At 38.6% G+C, this 24845-nt stretch overlaps 3 protein-coding genes across 7 annotated transcripts; 1 reads left to right on the top strand and 2 right to left on the bottom strand.

Annotated features, from left to right (window-relative positions):
- Positions 1–789: 789 nt before the first annotated feature.
- LOC117981908 (rab-like protein 6) lies at positions 790–12023 on the bottom strand. 2 transcript variants are annotated; one of them, XM_034968165.2, is made up of 11 exons: positions 11754–12023; positions 11475–11629; positions 10640–10830; positions 9967–10113; positions 9178–9352; positions 8470–8625; positions 7889–8037; positions 6830–6979; positions 5779–6056; positions 4939–4979; positions 790–4301 (listed from the first exon to the last, which is right to left on the bottom strand). In XM_034968165.2, the coding sequence occupies exons 1-11, from the start codon at positions 11863–11865 to the stop codon at positions 4110–4112; spliced, it is 1746 nt and encodes a 581-aa protein (XP_034824056.1). In that variant the 5' UTR covers positions 11866–12023; the 3' UTR covers positions 790–4109. The 2 variants fall into 2 exon arrangements, with proteins under 2 accessions (XP_034824056.1, XP_034824057.1); XM_034968166.2 differs by having other exon boundaries at positions 11475–11576; positions 11754–11998.
- Positions 12024–12806: 783 nt separating this feature from the next.
- On the bottom strand, positions 12807–14030 carry LOC117981922 (small integral membrane protein 8). Of its 2 annotated transcripts, none has more exons than XM_069498355.1 (3): positions 13915–14030; positions 13655–13827; positions 12807–13064 (listed from the first exon to the last, which is right to left on the bottom strand). In XM_069498355.1, the coding sequence occupies exons 2-3, from the start codon at positions 13775–13777 to the stop codon at positions 12909–12911; spliced, it is 279 nt and encodes a 92-aa protein (XP_069354456.1). In that variant the 5' UTR covers positions 13778–13827; positions 13915–14030; the 3' UTR covers positions 12807–12908. The 2 variants fall into 2 exon arrangements, with proteins under 2 accessions (XP_069354456.1, XP_069354457.1); XM_069498356.1 differs by having other exon boundaries at positions 13904–13949.
- A 214-nt stretch (positions 14031–14244) lies between these two features.
- LOC117981906 (host cell factor-like) lies at positions 14245–24823 on the top strand. 3 transcript variants are annotated; one of them, XM_069498354.1, is made up of 13 exons: positions 14245–14561; positions 14760–14873; positions 15289–15380; positions 15931–16102; positions 16969–17080; positions 17432–17566; positions 18133–18260; positions 19249–19469; positions 20466–20546; positions 20989–21150; positions 22303–22473; positions 23474–23657; positions 24403–24823. In XM_069498354.1, exons 1-13 carry the CDS (start codon positions 14411–14413, stop codon positions 24489–24491), a joined length of 1812 nt encoding a protein of 603 aa, XP_069354455.1. In that variant the 5' UTR covers positions 14245–14410; the 3' UTR covers positions 24492–24823. The 3 variants fall into 3 exon arrangements, with proteins under 3 accessions (XP_069354455.1, XP_034824054.1, XP_069354454.1); XM_034968163.2 differs by having other exon boundaries at positions 14246–14561; positions 14760–14855; positions 23471–23657; XM_069498353.1 differs by having other exon boundaries at positions 14246–14561; positions 23471–23657.
- The last annotated feature ends 22 nt before the right edge of the window (positions 24824–24845 follow it).

Raw genomic sequence — 24845 nt, 5'->3', positions numbered from 1 at the left:
CAAATATTGTTTCATTACCTACATTAGCCTTATTAAATGCCTATACTTTTACGAAGAAGATATTTTATAGTTTTATTAACTTATTACAAATCGGAGAATATTATCTAATATACATAAATGTATAAAATATAATATTAGGTAAATATTAATGTTAAATAATCGTGTACTATAGAATGTATAAAATAAAGTTGACTAATATCTATAAGTTCTGTTATGTAGAAATTTTTGTTTGTAATATTGTTACATTACTGCGAGGACACAAGTGGTCCAATTTTTATAATCTAACCAATAAAATATCGATGTGGTTGTATATTTACATTTTGAATAGATTGTAATCTATTTATTAAAATTCTTTCGTTGAAATGAATAATCACCCATCATTGCCAGCTTACCCCTATTATTTACAGTTAAATCATGTTTTGTAAACAAATCGTTTTACATATTTACTTTGTACTCTATCGGACTGCTCAAAAAATTCAATAATGTGAGATTTATATACTTATAGTATTGTTTGTTTTCTCTTGGTTGCTATTGAACATCAGATTAACTTTTAAAACTAGACTATTAGGCGGTTTGACGTCATTAAAAAGCAATTCATGACGACATCCTGCGAATTTAACTAGATGACATCACAATTTTAAGAAAATGGAATGGAACCATTGATTTAGAACTCATCACATTGTTTCACCTATCATTCAGTTGCTTTTTTAAACTAACAATTTTTCACAACATTTTATTATTTTAATTCGTCACCTGTACAATTTAAAAGGGATAAACGAAAACAGCGTATGATGCAGTAAAAATGTATTTTTTCAAACGCATAACCACAATAAAAATATACGAGTGTATAACAGTATAACAAGCTTTTTAAAATTTCATATGCACGTCAATATACAATAGTTATAATATTATTCTAATGCTATAATTACCGTACAATAATATTTTTTACTTTCTCTTGGAATACAATCTTCAAGGCGAATCGACTGGTTGTTACTCTGGAGATTCTCAAATGAATAGGCTTGATGAAGAATAATTAAATTGCAAGTTTACAATCTTCCTCATCAAGATTTCTCATTCAGAAAAATGGAGGGTAGGTCGGCAAAAACTTCCTAGGTTTAGATGTAAGGTTATCTTTGGAAATCCAGCGCAGACGATAGAAATTGAGGAAGAACCCGCCTGGCAGCCGACAAACGGCGGTAGCGCCATTGATGAGAGATAACTTTTGGTTCCAACGTCCCCGACACGACACACCTTATCCAGCCCATTGTCGCTTGCTAGCCTTGAGAGCTGTCGGTTAGTTTTAGTTCTTTTGCAAATCTTCTAGTTTCGGACGTTAACCTCAAAGGAATTCCGAGCATAGCTCTTTCCGATTACGCATACATGGAGAATATGACAGTCGCTTAATCACGTTGCGTTGCGATCCTAAAGAAATAACCTAAGATTTTGAAAATGCATTTGTGTCCTGAACCCTTCTCATCGTGAGAGAAGACCCGCGGTATTTTGATGTATAATAATAATAAAAAGATCTTTTTTTTGCGTTGACTAGACTGAAATCAGTTTTTAAATTATTAAATTCGCTGTGCTGCCATACAAGAACAGAAATAATACTTAAACATAAAAATTCGACAACTGCTCAAAAATCTCAAAATGATTGTCATCAAATTATTTACTATTTTAATAAGTAAAAATATTTTAGTATCGAATAAAACACAAAAATAGAGCTACCAAATGGTACTCTTACTTCAATGGACATTTTGTAATTGAGCCGAAAAAATTGAAATGGAAAACTTTACTACTTTCGCGCTCATACTAATATGGATACTAGCTCTGTATGTTCACATAAAATCTACAAAATTTTATTTAATCAATGTCGGTAAACGACAAATGCACTGGCTTCATGCCAAATATGTAAAAATGTGGCTGTCTGTCTGTTACCTTATAACGGCCCATCCGCTTAATCAATTACAAAGAGGTTTGAATATTTTAGTATGGAGCTTGGCCTACCTAGGTATATATGCACACCTGGATATTATAAACTATCAAAGTTGTACTGGTGGTTATACTGATGTACTGATGACTCAACCAGTACAACTTTGATAGCTTATATCTGAAATGGGACGCTTTGGAAGGTTTGGCCACACACAATCTTGTTTGTATTGATGCCAGCTATTGATTAATACGGGTTTTATGCGTGACCGCTGTTTTGGACAAGACTACTAGGTAGACCAAAATCTTTAAAGCCCTTTGGAAAAGAGATTTCACTTGCACCAGAAGACGGCTATTTTTTTTTTCGTGGAGAATCTGAATATGAACTATATGAACGCGATTTTTAAAAGCGTAAATCCACGCGGATGAAGTTGCGGGCATCATTTAGTGGAAAATAGAGACAAAGATAAACTTGAGCCCAAGGGGCCCACGTACCTACGCAACTCATATGACATCTGGATTGACAAAGTGTGTTTGTTTATTGGTTTGTCCTTCAATCACGTCGCAACCGTGCAACGGATTGACGTGATTTTTTGCATGGGTATAGATAAAGACCTAGAGAGTGACATAGGCTTTTATCTCGGGAAATCAATTTCCCACGGGATTTTTCAAAAACCTAAATCCACGCGTACGAAGTCGCGGGCATCAGCTAGTGATTTTATACATAAATGAAAACCTATATAGTACAAATCGTATGGTTGCATTTTGCAATTAATTTGCGATGTCTAGATGGCGTAGGGAGGTGGAGATGTTCGCACGATATTTCATGCAAGACTGGCGTGTTTCTAGATCCTACGGTAGCATGTCAGTTTCTAGTAGAAAACGTATAGTACGCGACAAATCGAGATGGCAATCGGGGTATAAAGCGGGGGACGCCTGGTACACCATTCGCGCTATCCCGCACCGGGTTAGTGCGGAAACTAGACGCACAGGGCGTGCAGGGCGTCCCCACCCCGATTACCATCTCGTACTATACATATCTGGCACAAACGTACCTTGCCTACGTGAGTCAAGTGTGCAGTCATTCAGTGAAAAAGAAATTCCCAGTAGTTCTGTCAACAGAATTACTCTGAAGAAAGGGTTGCATCCGCAGCCTATTTTAAATCTTAAAAGTAAGTACTTCATTAATATTATTAAAAAGAATGTATGCCAATTATCCGACCGGCTGTTTTTAACGGTACAGGGGCAGTTGAATATAAGTAGGTATTAAAAATTCTTCCTGTTATCCTTGTACTCTGTCCTCGTTGATATACTTAGTCAAATAAAATTAAATAGTCAAATAAAATAAAAAAATAGTTATGCCCATTGTCCCCATTGTCATGAGGGATAAAGGTGAATATTAAAACAGACTACGCCAAAGACTCGCTTTGTCGTCCATTCAGCTTCACCTACTTGACCTGTTTTACTACGGATATCGGCGGCTAACTTCGCTCACCACCTCCCCTATCGCTTCACTCTGCTTCGTAAACTCGTTTCGATCAGTATCTCCTCGCAAGATTTTGACTTCTGCTTTACCAGGGAGTAGCAGAGGCAAAACTGTGAAGAATCCGGGTAGTCAGATTTCGTTTTAAGCCACATTCGACCAAATACAGATTTAAATGGCACAATGGTGAATGAAAATCATGTAAGCCTGTTGTCCCAGTCGGATTGGGTATTTTCCTACTTTTGAATTTGACAAATATTATTGCTTTATTACAAACAAGAATAAAAATGATGTACGCTGAAAAAAATATTAAAATCCTACAAAGTTACAGGCATTTTAATTTTGGAGTGGGAGGGTCTTCTATCCCTTTCTCGCAATACGAATATTTGTATGAAACCGCAAGAAGCTACTATGGCATTAGTAAGGTGTGACGTCAAAATGCTATATCGCTATCTCTGTCTAATCAAATATTTAAATGCTCATAACTTTTTTGTTATTTGATCGATTTAATTAGATTTTTCAGTTTACGTCATTATTTTTATCCTAGTCCTAGTTTATAATAAAGTAATAAAAAAATTGGAGTCAAATACCCAATCCCTGTAACGGGGACAACGAGCTTAACCGCGTCACCTCACTGAATGCAATATTTCCGTTGTCCTGGCGAGTTTGATCTTCATATTTTGCATCATTTAATTAATCACTAAATACTGTCATATTCTTCATAATTAAATTCGGTCACAACGGATGGTGCTAGTAAATCATGCTGAGGATTCGGTCGCTTCTCGTCTTTGGATTTTTTGTGCTTGTTCTTCTTCTCCGTCCTATCCGATTTGTCACTATAGTCACCTTTGTCCTTATCTTTAGATTTCTTCTTTTTCTGTTTCTTTTCCACCTGTAACATGAAGTTGATTCAATAGCTCAACGGGTAGAGGAGTGGTCTGAAAACTGAAAGGTCGGCGGTTCAAACCCCGCCCGTTGCACTATTGTCGTACCTACTCCTAGCACAAGCTTGACGCTTAGTTGGAGAGGAAAGGGGAATATTAGTCATTTAACTATACTAATATTCTTTAAAAAAAAAAAAGATTAACTGAACTTTTGTAAAAGTCTTGTGTCCACAAGTAAAAAAACGTGCAGAAGCTAACTTTTGTAAGTTTTATACTTAGTGGTCGCCGTTGAGACGCTCCGTGAGCTACTCGCTTATTTATTCTTAACCCCCAACCCAAAAAGCGGGGTGTTATAAGTTTGACGTGTGTGTCTATCTCTGGCTTCGTAGCGCCTAAACGAATGAACCAATTTTGATTTAGTTTTTGTTTGTTTGAATGGCGACTTAATTGAGTGTTCTTAGCGAAGATCCAAGAAAGCATCCGCTTCAGCCGTTTGAAGATCATCAGCTCTTTTCTTGACGGCTGCACATGGCAACCTCTATCCGTAAGGTCGTGGCGGCGCCGCACAGCTGCGGCAGTCGGTCGCGACTGCTGAGATCGGAATGCTACCTCTAGAGTTTACCACTTTTTATCTTATAAAATTACCTTTGTATCAGGTTCTTTAGCATTGTCAGGATCTTCACCACCTATAAGAAATAAAAACATTGAGGATATTCCTGTACCTACTAAATGAGATCATCTATAATAAAAAAACCGGCCAAGTGCGAGTCAGGCTCGCCCAATGAGGGTTCCGTACTGCAGTCGTATTTTTTCGACATTTTGCACGATAATTCAAAAACTATGATGCATAAAAATGAATAAAAATCTGTTTTAGAATGTACAGGTGAAGACCTTTCATATGATACCCCACTTGATATAGTTATCTCACTTCGAAAGTTGAAAATACTAATTATTAGTTCATGACCACAATTTAATTTTTTTTGTGTGATCTAATTTCCCTAAATTCACGGTTTTCAGATATTTCCCCAAATGTCAGCTATAAGATCTACCTACCTGCCAAATTTCATGGTTCTAGGTCAACGGACTTCCCGTTACCCTGTAGGTTTCTTGACAGACAGACAACAAAGTGATCCTATAAGGGTTCCGTTTTTCCTTTTGAGTTACGGAACCCTAAAAATGAATCACCAAATGTCTTGGTCATCGCAATGAACCGATTTCGCTAATTCTTTTTTTATAATATTCCTTGAAGTACGAGGATGGTTCTTACGAAGAGAAAAAAATTTAATCGACTGTTAGGCGGAACGAAGTTCGCCGGGGCAGCTAGTTACAAATACAATATCTTGAATGAATGGCTGAATCAATCTTGATAAACTTACTTTTTATCTAAGAAAACCAAAGATTTCCTACAGGATCTTCAAAAGCCTAAACCCGCGCAGTTAAAGTCGCGGGCATGATCTGTGATCGTGATATAAATATTTCGTTTACCTTCTGGGGATCTCCTAATGCTAGAATCTCCAGCCCAAAGTGGATAATCAGAATGTACGTGAATATTTTGATCACGATGCAGCATAGCCAAACTATCGCAACACTCCAGGTCCTTGCTTATCGCTGCTTGGTTTGTGAACATGTTAGATAGTGTATTGTCTTTTGGCGGCCGTGTGACCTCTGCCCCTACCCTTGTGGTAGGTCGACATGGTGGGCTGACATCTACATCGAGGTCATCTTCGTCCACTATCACTTTAGGATTCATTGTATCGTCGTCACTACAAAAAAAGGTTTTAAAAAAAAAAATGCTTTTATTAATTAGTACCTGCTAGTTACATACTAGCTATAACTAGCTGTTTATATACTAATTTAAAATACTAGGTAATTTCCGGCAAGTGTTGCCAAGTGTTGATTGAACAATGAGCGAACACAAGTAACTATAGTACGCGACAGGTTGAAATGGCAATCGGCGAGGAACGCTCCGCACACCCTCCACGCTAACCCGGTGCGGGTGATTGCGGGGCGTCCCCCCGCCTCATGCTCCGATTTGCTATCTCAACCTGTCGCGGACTATAGGTTTCTTGGCTGGTGAGTTGTTAAAAGTTCCATACAGGTGACGGCAAAGTTCTTGACCACTCTGAAGTTGTGAGCGTCGTAAGCATGACAGGTGTTAGCGGGAAGCGCTCGTCCTGCGTATTTGTTGTGGGGCAGAATAAAGCACTTATTAATAAACTAGAGGATGCCCGCGACTTCGTCCGCGTGGATTTAGATTTTTAAAAATCCCGTGGGACCTCTTTGATTTTCCGGGATAAAAAGTAGCCTATGTCTGGGATGGATGGGATGTGAAAGGCTAGCAGACAGACAGACAGACACACTTTCGCATTTATAATATTAGTATGGATATGGATTTAAAAAATACACTAATTGTACCGGCACAAACACGCAAACATGCAGTTTCAGAGCGATCAAGAAGTTTGGCGTCACCAGTACGTATTACTTATATTTAACTCGCTGACTCGTCCGATATAATAATTGGCATACGTTTACGTACCTATCACTCTCATAGCTGTTCATCTCCTGATTGGATATTGGACCAAGGTCTTCCAAGAAGCTGCTGTCCAGAGTACCCGCATAGAACTCGTCCAAGGCGCCTGAAGACCCTGACACTGACACGTTAGTCCCAGATGGCGTGCTTGGAATGCTAGAAAATAAATATATTGCTGAATACATTTTCAAATTTCAGTAGCACTACACCACAGAATATTTGATAGTATGGTACAGCTGCATGGCTCACTCTGCAAAGATGTTTGTATAAATAGCAACCCTTGATACAACACGATAAAGTGCTATTCAGCTCGCACAGCACTGCACTCTATAATTAAACAAACGCCTGTATCGCGTAAGCTGTGCCACAAGCCACCCATTTGTCGTTTAAGTACATTTTCTCAGCTATAATTGGGTATTTGACTCCAATTTTTTTATTACTTGATTATAAACTAAGATAAAAATAATGATGTACACTGAAATATATAATTAAATCGAGCAAATAACAAAAAAGTTAAAGCATTTAAATATTTCTGATTAGACAGAGATAGCGATATAGCATTTTGACGTCACACCTTACTAATTCCATAGTAGCTTCGTGCGGTTTCATACAAATTTTCGTTTTGCGAGAAAGGGATAGAAGACTCTCCCACTCCAAAATTACAATGCCTGTAACTTTGTAAATCTTTGTTGGATTTTAATATTTTTTTCAGGGTACGTCATTATTTTTATCCTAGTTTATACTAAAGTAGTAATATTTATCAAAACAAAATCAAAAGTAGGAAAATATCCAATTATTGTATACTTTTTAGACTGTTAATAAAACATATTTTTTTTAAATTTAAATAATCTCAAAATATTACTTAAAACTATAAGATTACAGTAGCTGACAAGAAAATATAGTGTAGGCATCGACCTTTAGATTGAGATTTCGGCTTTGTAGAGCGTTGTCTCTTTCACTCATACCTGTGGCATTTTGTCGGTCTCAACGACAAGAGACAACGCTCTGCAAAACCGCTGTTTCTAAAGGTCGATGTACAATATTTTTGCCGCGTACTGTAAGTACCTGTCTTGTGATAGTTTCGAAGGCGTCATCTCCATACTGACCGGCGGCTTAGTCTTTATTAAGTCTGGGCTCACGTACTGAGATTGTTTGACTTGAGAATGTTCAATGTTTTGGGGTTTGACGGAACCAGGGTTCAGAGACTGGGCTAGCTGTAAGAAAATGTTTTTTTGTTTATATCTGCTGAACTTTCACGGAATGTTCCGCCCCCCTCTCTCTCTATTCGTACAAGTGACAAGGAAAGCGTTAGGACATATTATATTATGAGAGGAGCAAAAGTCACAAAATGCGCATTTTCGGATCTCCATTTTTGGCTTTTATAGAATGTTGAAATACTGGCATTAGTATTTCGAAAAGTATTTACTAAACTGGTCAAAATATGCATGTCAGAATTTGGAACACGCATAAAGTAGGGTTCTGTAGTCATGCTTATAAAACCATCTTACTGTAAAGCAAAAAAAAAAGATTCCGACGAATTCAGAACCTCCTCCTTTTTTTGAAGTCGGTTAAAAAGGGCTATGGAACCCTACAAAAGTGGTCAAGCGGTCCACGAACAGGTTGTACTGAGGCTCCTCTATACTCACGAGTGGGTTAACATGAGGCGGTATGATAGGCTTGCCGGCGCCCAGCACGATGCTCGGCGCGCGGTCGGTGTTGAGGCGGGGCTCCGGCTCCGCGCTCTGGCGGCGCTTGTTGGCCAAGCGGTCCACGAACAAGTTGTATTGAGACTCCTCCGAATTCTAACAGGACATATTATATCTACTAAATAAGGTACAAAAATGAATGGAAGTAATGAAACATCACCTTGAGAACATAAAACTCACTACAGGCCCAGTGAGGTGGCCAACTTTCTCACTGGGCCTGTACAGAGTTGTACAGAGGATTCACAAATATTAGAACTTAGAGACATAATATGCTTGGTTTTGAATAAGATGGGGTGGGCAACTATAGCAGACATTCGGAGAAAAATCTGAAAACCGTGAATTTAGGGTTAGATCACACAAAAAAATTAAATTGTGGTCATGAATATATGTATAGTATTTTCAATTTTTGAAGTAAGATAACTATATCAAGTGGGGTATCATATGAAAGGGCTTTACCTGTGCATTCTAAAACAGATTTTTATTTATTTTTATGCATCACAGTTTTTGAATTATCGTGCAAAATGTCGAAAAAATACGACCGTAGTACTGAACCCTCAGTGCGCGAGCCTGACTCGCACTTGGCCGGTTTTTTTTAAATGATAGACTAAGACTTTTATGTATTTTTAGATAATAAGATGTCAATATTACCTGGAAATCGTCAAGTTCCTTTTCAATCTCCTCCATATCTTTTTGGTTTCTTTGGAGTTGTTCCAACAAGCTACTCTTTTGTAGTCTTAGGAATGGAACACTGAGAAACTTGTGTAGTAATCTCAAACCAAATCCATTCCTCATGGAAGATTCTGCATAACGGATTGGGGCTGTCCTTTAATACAAAAAGTAACTAAATAGTACGTAACTACATAGGTACAACTATGGCATGTCAAATCAAGTCATAATTCAGTAATTTATTCAAAGTGGGTTACACTATACACTTCTCGAATATCAATTATTTAATTTAACAACTAAACAGTAGTGATAACAATTAATATTATGGAGGTACTAATAATTGATTAAATCAGTTGTTTATTCAAAAACGTTAATCATCAACATAATCTTCATTAATTATTCAAACTTATATTACTGTTAAACACTACCCATCAAATCACCATCTAAGGCGCCATCTCCATGGACAAGAGAATCGCAACAAGCCCGTCCTACTATCGTCAGATATTCTCCACGGGACAACGACAATTCCGCCAGTGCGTCGATTCGCAACGCAACGGATCGCCGCGTGACGTGACCGCAATGCCTCGTTGGGCCTCTCAGCTGTGGCGTAACGTGGCGGTATCGCCGCGAGACGCGACGAGTCTGTGACGTTATACTCGTCCAGAGTCACTCGTCGTATCGGCGCGATAATTTCGCCGACGATAGTTGGTCGAACTCGTTGCGATTCTCTCGCCCGTGGAGATTAAAGGAAGATACATAAATTATACACACCTAGTAGTCTTAGCATGATATAAGGCCTGTTCAATGTGGTGCGAATGCACCTGCCTATGGTGTTGCATATCACAGTGGTTGCCTAGAATCACCACTGGCAGGTCAGCTGGGATATGACTCAACTCTTTGACTACATACTCAAAGGTCCTAAAAATATAATAATCCATATTGTACTTAAATACTATGTAAATAATTACAAACATTATATTGCAAAAATGCAACTTTTATAGTAAACCCAGTGATAGCAAGATTTCGAAATACAAGTCAAGTGTAAGTTGGACTTGCACACAAAGTGTTCCGTACCATTGTAAGGAATTTAACTATTTTAATTTACATTCAGGTTTCTGCGAATCATTATACTGATTGTGCTGATTTCAAAACTATATTTAAATAGTATCAGCCAAAAATAACTTACATTTATTACAAACACAGCAGTTCAATATTCTGTTTATAGTTGGTAAATTGATTTACTCTCTATTCTTCAAAGTTAAATGTATTTATTTCACGTAAGACAACAAGCATCTCTTATGCTACATCTGTGACTACCACTGGTTTGGAATACAGAGTTGTGAGTTGTGACCTTTGTCCCTTATTCACTTAATGGTAGAAGTTTTTTTAGGACAAGTCAGTTTCCAAATCTTTAATTTGATATAGGCAAAATCAATTCACCTACCATGGCTTAGTAATATCCATCATCAGAATGACTCCAGTCGCATTCTTATATACATCTAAAAATGTTGCATCTAAAACTGGAATTTCAGACTCCTCCTCAGGCACTGTAGGTGCAGACTGATTTTCTAGTTTTAATCCAAGAGGTGGCTTCTTTTTAGTGCGGCCCTTATCTACTACTTCCCACACTTCTACCTATAATATTGTTTAGGAATTTAATACAAATAACTGCAAAAAAATCTCAGCAATTGTGCAGTGTTGAGTTGACATCTCAGGATATATGTTTCGGGGGTTCTGTGTGAAGCTGTGTGGAATTGATCTTGATTGCTTACTTGCTTTTTTATTATTTTATATTTATAACTTTATAATTCAAAGTTGACCACTCGGAAGGCGTTATTTTTATTTTTCGGCTTCGTCCGCATGGATTACTCAAATTTTAAGCCCCTATTTAACCCCTATAGGAATTGAATTTTTGAAAATCCTATCTTAGCGGATACATACGTCATAATAGCTATCTGCACACCAAATTTCAGCCCAATCCGTCCAGTAGTTAGAGCTCTGCGTTGACAGATTAGTCAGTCAGTCAGCCACCTTTTTCTTTTATATTTAGATTTAGAATCTTTTATTGCACACACATATACAGGAAAATAATTGAAACAGAAGAAACTATACAAAGGATGCAAGAGCAAGGCATGTGCTCCTCAAAAGATTAGTAAGGTCCCCAATCAAGCCCATCGACTCATTAAGACTACCTCTCAAAAGTATAGTTAGCCAATAAAGGCAAAACTTATATATAACTACTTAATTTGTTCTTATATGTATATACAAACTCCTCTTACTTTCACAATAAAATCTGTGTTTTTGTATGCCCAATGTATTGGTGCAACTTGTATTTGTTCGGTGGGCACATACTCCTCAGTAAATGCTCCTCCTTGTAGACGCTGTAACAGACATGACTTGCCAACATTTCTGTCTCCTTTGATTAATATCTTCACTAAAAGAGAACAAATATGTCACTTGGAACAATTATTGATAAGGATATTTTCAATACTATTAAGTATAAAAAGCTTATGAACAATGCTATGATTAATTTACATGAACATAATTTGAGTATTTACTGTTGAAATGCACGCCTCTAGAAAACTTTTTCTGCAAAGACGACGACATTGGCATTGGAGCTGTGCATCGATCATCTCCGCTTCTTGTTAATTTCTTTAATGCAGAAAACATTTTTGCTAGTTAAAAACTAATCATGTAATAACAAAAAATATAAATTTCAATTCATTCGAAGTCGTAAAAGTTGAATTGAAATGAAAACGAAAGCAAATTTGAACATTCTGAAACAAAAATGCACCGACCAGAAATAAAAGCAAAAATGACAGAAGTATTTTTGATTTGACAGTTGACTTGACAAATGACATGACCACAGACATGACAGCGATCACAGAGGTACAAATTTTTTAAGTCTTTCCGGCTCTGAGTTCTAGTCTTTTAACAAAGGATATTCTGTATCCTTTTTTTGTTGACGAGGGGAAATCAAAGAGTATTAAAATTTATATTTTACTGATAATCACTATTTATCTGGGACTAGCTAATGCCCGTGACTTCGTCCGCGTGGATTTAGGTTTTCAAGTTCCCGCGGGACTTTCCGGGAACTTGAACGGACTTTCACAGCAAGCGGTCGTCCTTCCAGGATCTCCGGCCAGAGCCCCACTCCAGCCACTCGCGATCTCGAGATACCAGCACCCGTCACTACTGGATGGACTTAACGGCGTTAATCAGCTCCGCCCTGATATTTCCGCCTCCGAGCAGGATCGGCACGCTCGTGATCCCGCTCAGCGGCCTCCTTCATGAATATTACTGTTTCACAGGAGACCACTGCCCCCCCATGCTTCAGTCCTCCAACATTCCCGCTACAGACAGGTCTCTCCCTACGTAGCTGACAGGGCACTCTTCGAGTATGTGATGTGCAGAGTCCCAGCCCTCATCACAACGATAACACTGCGATATCACCTTGCAACCAATACTGCTGATACTTAATAACAGAGGCTCCGCAGCACCCTCCGGGTACGGACCCTAAGAAGGAGCACAATATCGGGAACTTGGCCTCCTTTAAAGGAAACAAATTAATTTGTGTTGTGGTAATAAATCATTCAACAGTGAACCCTCAATAGAAATGAAAATAATTTAATATAAATATTTACAATTTGTAATAAAAGAACTACTTAAAACTAGTATAAAGTACAAATCAACGAAAACATATTTTATTCTTTTTAGTCCCATTTAGATTTCTTCTTTTCAAATATTTCTTTTCCATCCTTGTCTATAGCTGAATAATAGCCCATCGATTCATATTTCTGTCTCATGTAAGCAATATATCCCAATGCAATTCCAAAACATGTGAGACCGATGCTCATTATCACAATATTCTGAAAAAATGTTGAATAGAATGTTTCGTATTAAATTATGTTATAATACTATATTCCTACAGTTAGTTGAAGCAGTTGCTCTTTGAACAAAGTACATATTTTACTACCCTGGCAGTTTTTGTAAACCAATATAATTCAATCAGCTCTCAAAAATAATTCAGCGGGCAATGTAGAGAGCTATGCTCAGTTTCTCTACATGATCAAATCAGAAATGAGGAGATCCGTAGGAGAACTAGAGTAACCAACAAAGCTCGACGGGTTGCCAAGTTGAAGTGGCAGTGGGCAGGGCACATAGTTCGGAAAACCGATGGAAGTTGGGGTCCCAAGGTGCTGAAATGGCGACCTCGCACGGGCAGGTAGACGGACGACATCAGACGAGTCGTAGGGAGCCGCTGGATTCAGGTGGCGCAAGACCATGGCGTGTGGAAGTCACTACAAGAGACCTATGTCCAGCATTGGACGTCTATCGGTTGATGATGATGATGAATATAATTCAATATTGAAGTCACTTGGTGAAGCTTTCGAGACTGACTGCTTCAAGCTGTCCGAGTATGGCTGAACTTAAAAGGAAAAACTATTTAAGTACACACAGGTTTTGCATATAATTCAAAGTTGACCACTCTGAATGCTGTAGTTGATCTCATTGAGCGGATTCCATGACCAGGTTTTTCGTTGGCTTTACTGCTAGTTTTGTTGCTATTGCTGCTAGACATTTTCAACAGGACACTCAAGGGTGCTTTAGGTTTTTATGGTTCAAATATATCTGAAACAAAATGCAACATGCTATATTATTACGTAATAAAATAATAACATTTTAGGAGTATTTTGCGTTATATTACCAGATATTTACCTATCTTTCATCTTACTTTGGTTTTGTATACCCGTGTACCTATACGGTATACGCTACTACGAACGTGCTACGAACAACGTTTCCATATGTTAAAAGTACTCTGTGGAACAACGAAGTAGTCATAGATTAATATGTATACCTGAAAGTAGTGGAAGTAGTACTTAGAAATTCTTTGGTGTGAAATACATACATACATAGTTGCAAGTTCTTTGGTGAAAGATCAAAGAATATGACACGCCATGGACACGCCGAACTGGCTTCATTTGGCTTCACAAAGTACCTACTTTGTAAATTGTAACTTCATCACAGACCAATAACTTCATTATTTACTCTTTGGTTGGCTTGGCATTTGGCAGGTCAGTTTTTTAACTTACTTGTCAAAAAGATTGAATTTTGTAGATTTATTACAAAAATGATGCGTTTTATCGCATAAAAACTTGTTATATTTCAATGTTTATTTGTCTTGTACTAAGCGGCTGCATCTGTTTTAATTAAAATGGAGTCGGACTCAGCTCTACATGGTGATATACCCGATGGCGCGGAAATGTCCCCTCTAGTTGAAAACCAAGCAGAAACAGTCGGTGAAATCAGTGATAATAATATAGCACCAGATGAAGTCGAAGATGCTCAAACTACAGAAGATGCAGGTACGTTGAAATTGCTCCCTTCTCCCAGATTCATTCCACTTTCAAACGGCAAATTCGTTCCACTACCTACTTTGTTTGCATTTACATTAATTATAAAGCTAGCGTTAGCTATGTTTAGAATTTACTCGACATAGAGCGGTACCAAGTTTGCTTTATATGATTAGGTACTTTATATTTTCATTTTTTTTTAATATCCAGCAACCAATGGAGCTGCTCCAACAAGTAGCAGTGATGTTCTAGATTTGGAACCTATTGCAGATCTGCCAGAAAATGAAGAACAGCATGCTGAGCCAGGTATTGGTGGGGGCGAAGGTTATACTTTTAATATCTCAAAATTTTATGGTTCATTAATCGTTGCAGCATCTGAAAAACCTAATTACAGTAGCCAACTGTTTGTGTTAAAAAAAAGAATATTAGCCATGTCAATCATGATTAATATTCCCATTTTCCCTTCAACTAAGTGTAAAGCTTGTGCTGGCAGTGGGTTCGACAATAGTGCAACTTTTAGGGTTGGGGTTTGAATTGCTGACCTGTCAGATTTTAGGCTCCTTGACCGTTGAGCTTTTGAGGCGTTATACAATGTTCCATGGACATATTGGGATGTAAGGCAACATCGCAGCTGACAATGTGTGACAGAATATGAACACAGCAGAGGTTAAGATACAACCCTTTGTGGGACTGAGCCTGCTTCATAGAAATTCTAAGTATAAAATTAATCATTCAACAGATGCTGACGAAGAAATGGACATTGATGAAACCACTCCAAGGACAGCTGGGGATGAGTCGGCTTACATTGGAGATAATTGCCTGTCAACTCCAGTAAGTATATCTTTTGTACAAAAACTGCCAACACCTGTCCTCACAATAAACAAAATAACCACATTACTATCTACATTGCATTTGTGAAAGCCAGGGTGGGTCGCTACTGATTTATATATCAGTTTTTTCCTTCACAATGATCAACCCATTGCTCAGAATGATTTAGGTTTAAGCCATAATTCACCATGCTGGCCCAGTGCAGATTAGCAGACTTCACACACCCATGAGCATGCTTACCACAGCTTTTTCCTTCAACTAAACTAAAATTGTAATAAGACTATATGATAATAGTCCAATTGCAAAACGCAACTTTTCAGTACAGGAAATCAGCATAGTTTTGTGTGGGATAACCTTATTACCTAAGTTCATTAGATTAAAGATTACTTTTAAAGGCTGATTTTTCATTCACCACATAAACTTTAACTGACAAAAAGGTTTGACAGATTTCTGTACAAAAACTGTCAAAAAATTTATCCGTCATAAAAGTTACGATGATTGAAAAATCAACCCTAAATAAAAACAGCAACTTACATATCTGAATGTTTAACAGGCAGAGACTGAGGATAACTCTCTGCAAGATGACAACCAGCTGGAGCCTTTATTGAAGGAGCAAGGGTTAGAAGAGGGGGAGGGAGTGGAAGGGGCACAGGAGGAGTCTCCAGATCAGTCTATAAGTTCTGCCATGCCCATTGAAGGAGATGGTGCACCCTTGATACAAGACGGTATGATGAAAAATATTTTCATGTTTATTTTAATAAAGCCTTATAATATAGATATTTCATTGTTTCGAATAAATAGACAAACAACAGCAAATGTCACCAGGAGCAGCAATTTACCCTACCTTTTCAAAACATGAATATAGCTAGATAATGGGTCTGTTAATAAATAATTAGTCTATTTGTCAATAATTTAATTATTTGACAAAAATTGTATCAGCTTTTTTGATAAATAATGTATACAGGGTTAAATAAATAATGTGATAACAATTACGTGCTGTGAGCTATCTGATATTTTTTATTTAACCCTGTATAGCTAAGTAATTTACTGATAGATACCAGATACAATGATTATTAATATTAACGATAGGACTATCCTTTTTCACATGGAAAATTGGAAAGGATAGCATTATTTTTATATCTGTCAATTTAGATTTTAGTGGTTTAGTGGTTAGCGAAGTTTCTCTCTCGCACATTTTAACATTTTCAATGCATATAAAATAATCAGTACACTTTTAAAAAATATGGCTCAGCCAAGTCCTAAACGATAAAATTACGTTAATTTTGACTTACATATATTTTTATTGTAATTCATCATTATCATCAACCGATAAATGTCTACTGCTGGACACATAGGTTTCTTGTAGTGACTTCCACACGCCACGGTCATGTGCCGCCTGAATCCAGCGGCGTCCAACGGTGTGCCCCCCCTGCACGGTCGCTATTCCAGCACCTTGAGACTCCAACGTCTATCGGTTTTCCGAACGATGTCCCCTGCCCATTGCTACTTCAGCGTCACAGTTCACTTATTGTAATTAGTACAACTGAATAGCACCAATATGTTCAGTTACACTACCATTTTACTATTATAGAAGAATCAAGTACGATGGATGAGGACATGGGTGGTGGTGAAGGGGTGGCCAGTAGTGATGACGTCAACGACATCAGCAGCGCGGCACAAGAAGCCCTCAGCACAGGCATCAGGTTGGTGTTATTTATTCATTTCTAACTATAGTCCCGACAGTAAAGGTCTTGCACATTACTCAGACTTGACACAAATCCAATTCTGAATTAACTCCAACATAATTCAAAATTCAAATCATTTATTCAAATTGGGTAGTAGACTAGATGCCCAATATGTAAAAAAGTCAAAATATCAAAAAGTATCATATACAAACTTTACGCTTAGCAGGGCAGAGTCAAAAATACTATGGACTGTTTTTTGCCGTTAGGTAGTTTTGAAAAGATAAAGAGTGACTGGAACATACACAACAGTTGTTTCATAGATTTCATCATATAAATTTTTAGGTGTAATTGCATGAAACTTTTGTTCAGTTCGAGCACAACGGAGGGTGGTGCGGACATATCTAGTAGTGGGCAGAGCGAGGCAGCGCTCATCTCATCCACGGCCAACGGGCCCGCTGTGCTGCACTCCTTCTCTGAGCTGCCTCAAGCGCAGCCCACTAATGAGTAAGTCAAGCTACGCTACGCCAGTAACACCCAAATTACTTGGTACTAAATGGAATTTTCAATATCTGTAAGATCTCGCCGCGCACACAGCCATACAAACGTAGTACTACAGAATGTATAATAATGCTTCGTACAGAATAGAGATGTCAAACAAAGATATAGTTTAGAAAATATCAGTTTATATAAAACATTGAAAAAAATATTGATTTTAAAGTTACAAGCCTCAAAAGATTCCTATTTTAACACTAAATTATTATGCCAACTTTGGGCGTAAATAAATAAGATTAGGGGTTTAAAAATTCTAAAAGAATTTAACATTGGACATAGTTTATTTATTCATTAGTTGGAATAAATATACTTTGTAAACATAAATTCAGTAGTTTTTTTTCAAAACTACTTTCCCTAAACCCTTTTCGCGCGCTTGATTTCGGTGAAAATCATCGTGCATCTCACCTTTCTCATACAATATCAAGTGAAAAGCAAACAGTTTACCCACGTGCGCTGCCAATTTCGGTCAAGCGTACTGCGTAACCTTAAGCTAGTATAAGTATAAGAATGTTGTTAAGGTTTAACGATGCGGACACGTCGGAGATGGAGGGTGCTGCGGACACCATGCCCTCCGTGAGCGAATCTATGCCTCTGCTCACCATGACTGCCAACGGCTCTACACTGCTCTCGCCCAATCTACTTCAAGGTTAGTTGCTTTTCCATCCCTTTCCTGCAGGAACATCATCATCATTTCAAACCGCAATACGGTATTTGACAACTAGTCAAATCAGTAACTTTTTATCAAACGTCAAAACGCGCGCTAATAGTATTATAGTATGCGAGATTCTATAAAATACCGGTGTGTGACGTCACAATCATTTGACGTGCTTTTTTAGTTTAATCGATAATTTAAAATGGTTATTACACTTGAAACAACAAAGGACGTGGATTTTACGTATTTTGGAAGACCCTCTATTTAATAATCTCTGCGAAATAATTTATTTCTGATGTAGCCAAATACCCAATTCTTTTCAAAAAAGAGACTGAAGTCTTATAGCTAAACCACCATAAACTTGGCCTCCCTGATGGTTTAATAATTTAATAATTCCAAACGTCAATTTGCAGTTTCACTTTGCCGTTTTGACTAAAAAAAATCTTGTATCTCAATTCTCAAGCAAAGTTCATTCACACACACATTCAGCCTCTCTCGGGGTGAGAAGTCTATATTAGCCCTGTTCAATGACTTATATTCCCCTTTCCTCTCCAACTAAGCATCAAGCTTGTGCTAGGAGTAGGTACGACAATAGTGCAATGGGCGGGGTTTGAAACGTCGACCTTTCGGTTTTCAGGCCACTCCTTTACCGGTTGGCTATTGAGGCTCTGAGGAACTTTAGAGGGAAAGGGTGACACGCACAAATAACGTTGTTTCCATCATCTGTGCATACAGCACTAGTTTAGGCTCCACCCGCCAACAAGCTATCGCTTCGATGAAGCGGGCTATTACTACTAAGCTTCCTTCCACCCCTCGGAAGTCGTATCAGTTAAACGTTAAATAACCGCTCCGAGCGGTTGGTGTACGTTGTTCAACCAACTGCTCAAACTATCTGTATATTATGAGTTATGACAATTCAAGCTTCTAACACATCATGAAGTTTTGAAGAATAAGTGGACAAGTTAAAATGAATAACTTTCAGGCATGTTCCAAAGTGAAGAAGGGGGTGCGGCGAGCGTGTCCTCTTCAGGAGCGGAGGGTGGTGGTGGGGAGGCGGCGGGTGCGGGGGAAGGGGATGGTGCAGTTAGCAGCTCGGGTCCCGCTGCGGCCGGCGCTAACGGCGCGCCGCCCATACCGCCCACGGACGCCGCGCACGCATTGGCCACGCTAGCCAGCGCCGCGCTGCACCACCAACATGAGCAGGTGAGACCCCCTTAGTTATTTTATTTTATTGAACCATCAACAGAATTATACAAAAAAAATTACATTATTCAAATCTTAGGTGCCAGGTCATTAAACAATCTCAATTATAGGCGGAATTGTATAACTGGAAGGGGGTTGCCACGATACTGTGTCCGGCAATACATGACGTGATTTCTAATACTATTCCAAAGAAAGTATGAAAAAAATTAAACTTTGTAGATTAACATAAGATTTTTTTACACCTTCTTTTGCCACCATGATCCAAATTTTATAGTTGCGGATCGTCCCTCTTTGTGTTGGGGACAATACGCAGAGAAACTTTTGGCTTTTATAAAACGAAGGTCTGCTCCTCGCGGGCTCTTAATCCATTTTTAAATACTACCATATTCTTTCAAAAACCGGCCAAGTGCGAGTCAGGCTCGCGCAATGAGGGTTCCGTACTACAGTGGTATTGTTTCGACATTTTGCACGATAATTCAAAAACTATTATGCATAAAAATAAATAAAAATCTGTTTTAGAATGTCCAGGTGAAGACCCTTCATATGATACCCCACTTGATATAGTCACTCACTTCGAAAGTTGAAAATACTAATTATTAGTTCATGACCACAATTTAATTTTTTTTGTGTGATCTAACCCTAAATTCACAGTTTTCTGATTTTTCCCCAAATGTCAGCTATAAGATCTACCTACTTGCCAAATTTCATGATTCTAGGTCAACGGGAAGTACCCTGTAGGTTTCTTGACAGACAGACAGACAGACAACAAAGTGATCCTATAAGGGTTCCGTTTTTCCTTTTGAGGTACGGAACCCTAAAAACTACCATCATCAAAGTCTACGAAGAATTTCTAAACTGCATCCGATTCTGCTGATCACGTTAGCCAGTGATGCGGACGAAGTCGTGGGCAAAAGTTAGTGTATAAAATATATCGGACATTTTTACTTGGTGGGAAAATACAATAATAGCAAACTCCTTAATTTGTTTTCATTACAGGCAGAACCTGAGGATCAAAAGCCAGTAAATGAAGAAGATCTTTGGTATACCGTCGGCTTTGTAAAAGGAACCACATTTACAGTAAGATAATCATTTTATTTACATTACATTTTCCAACTTAAACACCTTACGCCCACTTGCACAAGCACACTTAGGCGCCATCTCCATGGACGAGAAAATCGTGGTGATAGTCTCGCCGTGTGACAAAATTCGATACAAACTGTCGCCAGATAGTATCGCCCGTTGGGGATTGGCCCTTAGACCGGCCATACAGGAAGCGTGCACGACGTGGAATGAGGAGCGCGGGCGGAGGTAACTGCGCGAGAGCGGTCGACAGCTCGAGCAGTCAGTGTATGCCTGGCGACTGCTTGACCGCCCAACCGCCCGAAGCAGTTGCAACTGCTTCAAGCTGTCCGTGTATGGCTGGTCTTATAGTTTGTATCGAAGTTTGTCACACGGCGAGATTCTCTCGTCTGTGGAAATGGCTCTTTAAAGTGATATAGTATAACTTATAAATTTTCAGGTGCAAAACTACATAGCAGATCCGAATGTTGATATATCGAATCTATCGCTGGATAGTTTACCGGATTTCGCTAGTTTAGCGACGACACCATTGGAGCACGGCACAGCATACAAATTCAGAATAGCTGCCATAAACTCCTGTGGACGCGGGGAATTCAGTGAGGTGGAGTATTTACTTTATTATACCGCAAGACGCGGCGGCCTATGTCGTTAACATACCTTCTACGTGCACGAAACGATTTGCGTCATCATTCCTTATACGTGAGTTTAGAGTTTGGTGTACTCTACCAATACGGTATTTGACAACTAGTCAATCAGTAGAGAGAGTAGAGAGTCCTTTTATGAGTATGCCAAGTGTTTTATGTGTTAAAACTTAAAATGCCAAGTGTTTTATGTGTTAAAACTTAAATCTAATAAATATACCTACCCCATTCTCTTATTTTACAATAGTCAAATATTTAAGTTAAATTTATTTAATAAGTTTATATTAATATTTAAACAGTATATTGTAACTTGTAACTATTTTTACCATGTTCTCAAAGGTGTGTGAAGTTTGCCAATCCGCATTGGGCCAGCGTGGCAGACTATGGCCTAAACCCTTCTCACTCTGAGAGGAGACCCATGCTCAGTAGTGGGCTGATAATGGGTTGATCATGATGATGATATTTACCATCCATGCCAGTTTACACAGATGGTAAATTTGTTATATTTAGCGAGCCGCCCCGGCTTCGCATGGGTGGCAATGTAGATACTTATGTAGTGTCACTTCCATACTAATATTGTAAATGCGACCACCGCCACCTCCGTCTCGTTTTGTTGCGCGGAATATTTGTTATTTTGCGATGGAAGCTTGATTTCTTCCGACATTTTGGTCAAATATCGTCGTATTTCAATAATATAACACAAACCAATATTAAACTATACCTATAAACCTTCCTCTTGAATCACTCTATCTATTGGTGAAAACCGCATTAAAATCCGTTGCGTAGTTTAAAAGATCTACGCGTTCATACATACATACAGCGGGAAGCGACTTTATTTTATACTATGTAGAGATATACTTGTATTTTTAAATTTAAATTGATTATGATTTAAAGTAGAATATTACAGCTAACTTTGTGTAGAATTACTTACAGGTTTACTGAAAAACGTAACCGTGCATGCAGCATTATTTACTACATTGATATTATAATAATATTTAACCTTTTGGTGCTATTAAAAGTAACAAGAATATAAATTTCGTCACTATAATATTTTGTGTTTATTTCTAGACAGGGTACTAAATAATTAAAACTTGTATATTACTTGTTAATAGGAGTCAGCATTTAAAACCTGTTTGCCGGGTTTCCCGGGCGCGCCGTCGGCTATAAAGATTTCCAAATCAGTTGAGGGTGCACATCTCTCGTGGGAGCCGCCACAAGTGGCTGCGGAAGGCATCTTCGAGTACTCAGTTTACCTTGCAGTTCGCTCTAACACACAACCCAAGGTAATATACTCCTTATCTTAATATATAAAAGGAAAAGTTGACTGACTGACTGACTGATCTATCAACGCACAGTTTAAACTACTGGACGGATCGGGCTGAAATTTGGCATGCAGATAGCTATTATGACGTAGGTATCCGCCAAGGAAGGATTTTTGAAAATTCAACCCCTAAGGGGGTGAAATAGGGGTTTGAAATTTGTGTAGTCCACGCGAACGAAGTCGCGAGCATAAGCTAGTCATATAATAAACGTCCAAGGTAATAAATAAATAAGGTAAAAAAGGTTCAAGCTGTAGTTGGGCCATTACGAACGTGTGAACTGGGCCATAAATCATTACGATCTTAGTTTTGCGAAAATGCCGCAGAAGTTGTTATCGACGTTAACTTTCGCATCCAACCTAGTATGCTGATAAGCCATCCATATCAAAGTATTGTCTGGAAAAGTAACGTCTCTAATCGTTGCAGATTTCACATCTGCCTAAACAATTTTAGATAAATATGGCACAGTTTTTTGTCGTCTATCGTTTTCTATAAAATTATCACTAGCTGATGCCCGCGACTTCGTACGTGTGGATTGAGATTTTTCAAAATCCCGAGGGAACTCTGATTTCCCGGGATAAAAAGTCACTCACAAGCCAATGTCACTCTCCAGGTTTTTAACTATACCCATGCAAAAAATCACGTCAATCCGTTGCTCTGTTGCAATGTGATTGAAGGACAAACCAATAAACCAACAAACACACTTTCACATTTATAATATGGGTACTGATTACGAACTACTATTTCCTCCCCACGGAGCCGTTTTAGTCACAGTCGGCGTTGGCCCCGCACCAATATAAATGTGTCCTATACTTTGTCAAAGCGACTGACGAACACGTGTATCGTGCCGCAACAAAATTGACATTACTATAAAATCAACCCGTTCAAATCTAATGAAAAGTATAGCGTTATTCAGTCTCGTGGACTGTTTACTGTAGAAATGGCTCAATTTCCTCCCCAGGAGGCGTCCAAGTCGCAGCTGGCGTTCGTGCGGGTGTACTGCGGCAAGGCGAACACGTGCGTCGTGCCGCAGTCGTCGCTGAGCGCCGCGCACGTGGACTCGTCCACCAAGCCCGCGATCATCTTCCGCATCGCCGCGCGCAACGACAAGGGCTACGGGCCCGCCACGCAAGTCAGGTGGCTGCAAGGTGGGTTCAGTTTAGTCTCGCCATGATACTTGCAGGTAGATTTTAAGCTTAACATGTGAGTTTATAGGCCTGTGGAGAATACGTGTGTCGGATTCATTATTGTTAGATTTTTTATTATTTCTCCCACTTGCTCGGAAATTGCTTCATTATTAAAAAACGTTATCAGTTCTTTTCGCTATGTTACGAAATAACATGCCAGCAATTTTCAACACTACAATCATAGAAAATGCTGGACAGTTTCATACTGACGACCTCCCTGGCGCAGTCTTAAGTGCTGTGGTCTTGTTAGTGGGAGGTCCCAGGGTCGATTCCCGGCAGGGGTTTGGAATTTTATAATTCCTAAATTTCTGGTCTGGTCTGCTGGGAGGCTTCGGCCGTGGCTAGTTACAATCTAGTGTCAGCCGCGTCCGATATAACATAGTACACTGAATTGTACAAACTGTCGGACGTAACTCGCGGACGTAAACTTGAGCGCTCGGACGTCCGAGACATATCTGGCAAAACGACTGTGCACACCTATCAGTCTGGGCCGTCAGCCGCGGCTTATGGAAGCGTCCCATAGTTTTTTTTCACGCTTAAGGATATGATAGTACATGCAGAGGTTCTACGTAGCCGTCTAGACAGAACAATCGTGCTGTTGTAAGTGGGAGAAAAACGAGCGGCGACGTACTGGTTTGACTTTCAACAATATACATAGATTAAATTTTATTTAAATTGTGTATTGTGAAGAATACTTTTGTTTCAGATATAAAGTCAACGGGTGTGAAAAGGGCGGGCGACGGGCGGCTACCGGGCGCTTCGCCTTCAAAACAACCAAAACAATTACTACATTGAATGTTAATTATAATTTATGATTCTGAGGTTTTACTTAGAGTTCATCAATGTATGAAAATATTTTGTTTGGCCTTTGTGTGCTTGTTGCACATTTCTATTGTAATTTGTAGTACACATAGCAAGTTATATTTTGTAATAATATTGTGAAACAATCATAAACACAAGTGGACGGATGAAGTGTTCATGACTCATGTTCCACTACAGATTAGTTTTAATATGCAATAAGGGACTGATAAGATGAAGTGGTGTAAGTATCATTAAATATAATAAGTGCAAAAATATATCTGTTATGTAAAATATCCTTTCTAAGAATAAACGACATTTTTAAATGTGTTTTTGTTTTATTTTGAGCTT

The sequence above is a fragment of the Maniola hyperantus genome, chromosome 4, assembly GCF_902806685.2.
Source record: "Maniola hyperantus chromosome 4, iAphHyp1.2, whole genome shotgun sequence".
In the NCBI taxonomy this organism is placed as follows: domain Eukaryota; kingdom Metazoa; phylum Arthropoda; class Insecta; order Lepidoptera; family Nymphalidae; genus Maniola; species Maniola hyperantus.
The sequence above is the reverse complement of the archived record's forward strand: the minus strand, read 5'-3'. Positions and strand labels throughout refer to the sequence as shown.